Here is a 6,987-nt window from a genome sequence, read left to right as displayed (position 1 = left end):
TTTAGCAAGTGGTTTATTTGTTTTGATAGCTGGCCATGTTAGTTTTTTTAGCCAGTCTTTTAAAACAAGGATTACGCAGTTCATCATGTTTCTGACCTGCTTTTGGACATCTGTTGTTGTAATCCTGACTGGTTCCTGCTCCAGGAGATTGAGGTGCTCTGCTTTGACATCTCGTAGACACTGAGGATTGGACCATTTTGTGATGCTTCACTGTCAATTATGCTCTTCCAGTACTGTTCTGTTTCTGCTCTGGCTGGATCCATAACCAGGGTTATATTGCACTGCAATATTGCAGGGTTATATTGCACTCTCAGTACAATATTGCACTGAGAGTATACTTTGGATGGTTTGTTGGGAAAGAAGGCATTTATTCTTTTGGCTGTGGCTTCCCTTGTGTATCTCTTTAGTCTAGATGCCAGTGTTGCTAACCTTTGTTTAGCAGACTCTAGAGCGTCATTTACATGCCATACATTGTATTTCTTCTTTAGCCAGGCCTCATCTTTGATCTTTATGGGCTTCTGGAGCTCTCTCATTTTGCAGACTTCCATCCAAGATGTTTCTATCTTGGTTTCCAGCCTCTAGGACAGCAGGAGTGGCCTGCGGGTGTCCAGCATGACTACTACAGCATATACCACTTTGTTGGGATTGGTTATACTGATTGTTAGTAAGGTGCTTATTGCTGTGATCATATTTATCATATTTGATGGTAGCCTCTACTACCAGAGGAGTCAGGGGAACCTACAGTGGTGGCTGATAGTAGTTATCTTAGTTACGATCGGCATCCATATGTTCACAGCTAGACCACACAACATGTCCACATTACATTCTGGTGGATGCCAGCTGCATTCTGACCATTCTTTCTCAGATGCAGTTGGTGTTCAATCCTGGGAGTGATATTTACCCTTGCATCTGCAGTTGTGAAATTAGATATCATTTCACAATACTTATCAATTGCTTTTCTGTGAGTGTGGATGAAGGCCATTACCTCATCAAGCACATCATGTAGCCTCTTGCATTGGGCTTACTGCTGTAGTAACGTTTCATTAAATTCATACTGTCAAACCTCATCCATCTATGGTTTGCTCAAGTAGCCCACTCAGAATTAAATTGTCCCAGTTCCTCAACATTCATTGCAGACTTTGTTAACTAGGTGACATCTGGGCCAGCATGACTCTCTTTGTCCTGCTGGGATGTTTCAGGGGTAGGCAAACTGTGGCATCAGGGGTCTTGCCCAAGGACTCTTATTAGTATTAATAATGCTGTTTTTATTGCCTAATCCAGGAATTAACTCTAGTCTTTGGCATGCAGGTTTGTTGTCTTAAAGCAGGCCTATTATGCTTTTCCAGATTTTCCCCTTTATTTGGTTTATTATATGGCTTTTTATGAATGTAAGCAATCTATAAAGTTATAAAGCCTCAAGTACATGCATGAGTGAGTAACTTTCTCCCAAATAAACCACTTTCTCAGCTGCCTGAAACACTTCATTGGAATTCAGCCATTTTCTTTGTTACAAGATGATGCAATCTCATAAAATGTTCCATATTGTCCACCTAATGGCAAGCTTGGCACACCCTCACATAATGCATAGCAAATGCTCAATACCAGGAAGAATTTGTTCAGTTTTGTATCCATGTCAAGAAGATGCTGTGTTCTGCATTTTGAGAGGAAATCTTCTTTGTATGCCCTGCCAAAGGTAAAACCACAAAGCTCTCAGTGGTTAAAACTAATTTTTACCACTCTTTCCTGCACTGCTCCAGTTATTTTACTGTGTGCCCAGAACTTCACAGAGGACTGCTGCAAAGCTGTGCAAAGTTCGATTCTAGATTTTCAAATCTCTAACTCCTGAAGGGCAGGTAGTCCCAACCTTGCATGGCTCAGCAGAAGATTCATGCAAACATCCTGTAAATATGTACTATTATTTGTGGATTTGTATGTTTAAAGCAAACAAGAATGCTACTACAAGTGGTCAAGTGTGGTGTTGTTGGCAGTAGATAAGGCGTGGATCCAGTGCTTAGCTGTAACAACTAATGTTACTGTGTTATATGATAATGGTTTTGCTAATCATCTGCAGGCCCATTTTACCTAAAATTGTATAGAAATATAGCAACTTTTTATACTTTGTTCAAAAGATGTCAATTGGTGTTCAGGTGTGGAAGTGGATTTATCATTACAATCTGTAATGTTATGGTCGTGATCCACTGTAGGCTTCTGGTAACCAGTTCCCAGAGATTCTAATGCCCCTGGTATTTTCACTGAGTTCTGCCGTCTTTGTAGATAATTGCATGCCTGTATGGGAATGCAAACAGTTTGGAAACCAACGTATTGATTTCTAACATTTCAAACACATTGATGTTTACATCTGCTCAAGAGAGATGGATATGTGTGCAGCTTGCAAGATCGGGGTAGAACATGTAAGGGCAGAACTGCTTTGGTGGTTGATCAATCATGGCTGGACAAGACTGGGCAAGCTGATCAATTAAGGCAGACAGAGCTCTTTTGGAGGGGGTCTTAAAACCACAGAAGTTTTAATAGAGGGTTTCAGACAGAAGTTGAAAATTGCCCACACCTGTTTCCTGTTGCACCCTCTTTTGTTCTCCTCACCATTTAAAGCCCACTGGTACCTCCTATCAGTGATGTGCGTTGTGGAGCCTTCAGCATGATGAGCCATGCAGCTACTGCTGCTGTGTACCTGTTTCTTTAACCTTTGTCACTGGTGACCTGAGCCTTTGCTGTTAAGCACTTTTCTTTTGGTTCGCTCGGCTCTAAGCTTGTCATGGAGAGTAAATACGCACCAGAACTTCAACATCTTGCTCTCTATGTGGCACCACCATCACAGTTACAAAACATTTTATGCTGAATTCAAATTTATTTACCAGAAATGTTCACATCACATGAGTTTTAAGTGTAAATTTTACATTAATTGTATATCAATAAGGCTATTATTTATAAATAAGTTAAAGTGCAATACAATATAATTACATTGTGTACAAACACACTGATCAAATGTATAATGTATGAGTTTTGCTTATATTTGGCCTCAGGAACAGAGACACCTACACATTACACCTACAGGAGCTTTTAAGACATCCCACTCCCACAGTCATGCTGGAACAGAAAAGGGCCTTCACCAAACTGTCTCCACAAAACTGGAATCATACAATTGTCCAAAATGTCTTGGTATGCTGAAGCATTAAGACTTGGAACCAAGGGGTCTAGGCTAGAAAACAGAAAACAACCCCATAGCATTATTCCTAGTCCACCAAACCTTACAGTTGGCACAGTGCAGTCAGGCATGTAACATTCTCTTGGCATTTGCCAAGCCCAGAGAGAGAAAGTGTGATTCGTCACTCCACAGAACACCTTTCCACTGCTCCTGAGTACAGTTATGGCTTCATTTACTCCACCTCACCCGTAGTGCTTGGTGATGTAATGCTTTTATGCCGCTGCCCGGCCATGGACACCCATGCCATGAAGCCTCCTGTGGAGGTGCTGATATTAATGCCAGACGAAATTTGGAGCGCTACAGTTATTGAGTCAGCAGACCGTAAGTGACTTTTACGCACTATGCACCTCAGCACTGGGTGACACTGTTCTGTAACATTACATGGTTGGCCACTTTATGGCTGAATTGCCATTGTTGCCATATTCAATAATACCACTCACACTTGATTGTGGAATATCTAGGAGGGAAGAAATTTTCACAAACTGAATTCCTGCAGTGGTGTCATCCTATTACAGTACCACACTGTAGAATGATCCATTCTTTGATGAGTGCTTGATTTAATCCATATGTGGCAATGGGACTGAATGAAACACAGTCTCAGTACTTTTGTACATTTAATTGTAGCGCACAGCTGATGAAGGACCTCTGCCACGCTCCTGTAGCTTATGTGAAATCAAATCAAATGGTGAAGAATGTTCAAAAGATTGAATCTAAAAATGAGTCACTGACAAACAATGAAGGTAGTCATAAAAATGTGTTAATAACATGTAATGATTCTTTATGTGATTACAATAATTCTTGTAATCAATTATGTGAGCTGCAACACCACTTTCGTCCACTAGGAACCATTGTAGGAAAGTTCACTGCAAATTCAGATGGTGTTTTGAAGAACATCTTTGGTTTACGTCCAGAGAACCTGCTACAGAGCAAGTAAGCGTCACAGCAGATGTTGCCGCAGCAACTAACTTACTTCTTCTGAGCTGTTCTAACTCCAGAAGGGTGGGCAGTTTTCTGGAACAGAAATACAATAATCAAACAAAGGACAAAAAAGTAAAACATGGAATTGTGTTGGTAGCTGTAGCATTTCTAATTTCTATGTCAGTACACTTTGGCAGTACTCTAAAGCACATATAAAATGTAACTGCTAACATGTGATGTGAAATTGTAGAACTAGTGCATGTCAAAAGATGCATGGCTAGATAGAATGCTGTGCAATCTGGATTCTGTGATTGTGAGTTTGTCTGAGATCCAACTGCTGTAGGACTGATACAGGAACCACTCAGGGAGACAGAGAAACAGAAAACAAAAAGACACAAAAGAGGGTGGACAGAAAGAGCATGTGGGCAGCGAATAATGGCAGCTTCAACATGCCAAAAAAATATCACAAAACATGAGGGAATACAATACAGAATTGAATGTTATGAGAACTACCAGACAAAGTATATATAATGTATAGAAAGTTAACTGTAAGCTAATGTACATATGCTTTGCGTCTATATTTAAAGATTGAGAGTGTGTCTGAGTCCTAAACTAAGGCAGGGAGCATGTTCCAAAATTGAGGGGCCATATAAGATAAAGCTCGACCTCCTGCTGTGGTTTTTCTAACTGACAGCAGGCCAGCACTTTGCGAGCAGAGTGTACATGCTGGGTTGTACAACTCTGTGAAATACTGCAGAGCCAACCCTTGTATAGACTTGTAAGTCAGTATTTTATAGTTAACACACTACTTAGATTGTAGTCAGTGCAGAGATGTCCTTAAAGGATAGTATATTTTGCAGTTTGGCAATATTAAACAAGTGAAAGAATGCAGTTTTAAAAATGCTGCAAATGTGCAGATCTTTCAGATCTCACCAAGGTTTGTGAAGGTTCTGCTAAGATGAACATCAAGATTCAGAGCAAATTTAGAAACCAATTTTATTTAGGCTAGTAGCACCATTTGTCTTAGTTGATAAAGCTGCATGCCGTTAATAAACACTGAAAATCCATACAATGTGGCAACATATAGGCGAGAACGGCAACGGGCCAAGCACTGATCCCCAAGGGACACAAATCAATTAAATCAGGATAGCCTCCCGTTTAACTCCAACAAGATTTTCCACCCTGTTAAAGAAGATGCTCTGGTGGGTAATGGATGGTAAAGTGTTCAGTACTTTACTGAGGTCTTAGAACACAAGAATAGCCAGGTAATCACTGTTGACTGACTAGCACAGATCATTGACAACTCTAGTTAACACTCTTTCTTTGCTATGATAGGGTCAAAACCTAGACTGAAAAACATCCAAGGAGTTTTTCAGGCATAAATGCATAGTTTTTGCAACACCACATTCTCTAAGATCGTTGCAATAAATGGTAGGTTTGATATTGGTCTATAATTAACAAGCTCACTAGGATCAAGATAAGGTTTTTTGATGGGTTAAATGACTCAACGAAAAATGCGATGATTTTGCAAGAATACACATTTAACATATTTTGCTGCATTTTCTATGGCAACGTAATTATTGCAGCATACTGTATGGCTTCAAAGGCTTCATAATTCCATAATTTATAGCACATTAAAATGTTTCTGATTTAGGTTGCTTTTTTGGCACTTTTGGTGTTCCATAGATTGTACTCGGCCGTAATTAGGAATAATCACCACTAGGTGGCGGAAAAATACATTGGCATGGCAGGGAAAATGAGAACAAAAGTATCCTATTTTCAACGAGGTTTTAATTTCTGTCTACAATGAATCTTAGTGAATTAAGTAGTTGTGCCACAAAAGATGATAATCTGCTCAATTTACCTTAGTAATGTAGTTTATTTAGGCACAACCAGCAAAAATTTAATGAAACCAAAAATAAAACTTGCAACGCACAATATCCATCAGGCTTCTAAACGTGAGAAATGCTCACTATAGCTCAAGAACATACGAAAATTAAATGTAAAATATATTCTTAACTGGTCTAACAAAACCCCCCTTGAAATATATTTTACTATTATCACCAGTATGGATTAACAACTGATTTTATTAGGCATTTAGACACAGTTCAGAAGTCTTTAGTTAAATCCTTGGCCATGATTTAATCATTCCAATGTAATGCACAGGTCATGTGGATATTCTGCAAGTGGGAAGATGTGACAAATGATGAGATAAATGCAGCCACTTGTAAAAGGAGAGTTAAACAGGTCTAACCAGTTCCCCAAGCCATACAGTAACAAACACACCAGAACATAATTACTGTAGCCAAGGCTTTTCCATGAGCTCTTTGGCAGCGCCTTCATATCGTCCACCACACTGTGTTACTGGAAACTCCTCTCCCTGATAACTGTAGAGTCATCGGTGCTTGCTTTAAAGTGTATGGTGTAGATTTTAACATTTGGCTGCTCATTTAGCATCTGCCAAAGATGTTTGAACTCAAAACTGGACAGCGCTTGGGGGTATGTCGAACATGGATGGGTCGAACTGTTGGCCTTTGAATGGCGAGCCCTCCGCATCCCAGCCCTTCTTCAGCATCTCGTGAACCTTCTAAAACATATACAAAAAAGAAGCATTTGAGGAAAAACCTGGACCCTCGGCGGCGCGACCTGGTGGACGCCAGCTCACTCTGTCACTTTACCATCTCGTGGCTCTGCGGTTTCCCCTGCAACTTCTGGTGGTAGTCGAAGGTGAGCCGGTCAAGCACGGCATGCTCCTCCTCATCCACGGTGGCCATGGAGCGCTCGCGGTTGATCTGGTTCACATCGATTTCCTCCTCTCCTTTCAGCACGGCACTCCACCACACCTC

The 6,987-nt window shown here is 40.4% G+C and overlaps 1 protein-coding gene across 2 annotated transcripts in view; it reads right to left on the bottom strand.

Annotated features, from left to right (window-relative positions):
• Positions 1 to 2,846: 2,846 nt before the first annotated feature.
• Positions 2,847 to 6,987, bottom strand: part of nudcd3 (NudC domain containing 3) — a 6,859-nt gene continuing 2,718 nt past the window's right edge. The window contains exons 5-6 of one of the 2 annotated variants that reach the window (XM_081702787.1): positions 6,820 to 6,987; positions 2,847 to 4,234 (exon numbers count right to left, since the gene is read on the bottom strand). The exon at positions 6,820 to 6,987 is cut by the window's right edge and continues 21 nt beyond it. In XM_081702787.1, the coding sequence (XP_081558913.1) occupies positions 4,190 to 4,234; positions 6,820 to 6,987 (213 nt within the window). In that variant the 3' untranslated portion in view covers positions 2,847 to 4,189. Of the gene's footprint in view, positions 4,235 to 5,120; positions 6,729 to 6,819 lie in introns of those variants that run through there. The other variant, XM_027020995.3, reaches the window with a different exon arrangement.

This window comes from Electrophorus electricus, chromosome 19, assembly GCF_041902795.1.
Source record: "Electrophorus electricus isolate QZ-2024a chromosome 19, ASM4190279v1, whole genome shotgun sequence".
Classification (NCBI taxonomy): Eukaryota; Metazoa; Chordata; class Actinopteri; order Gymnotiformes; family Gymnotidae; genus Electrophorus; species Electrophorus electricus.
This window is presented reverse-complemented; position numbering and strand designations above follow the sequence as displayed.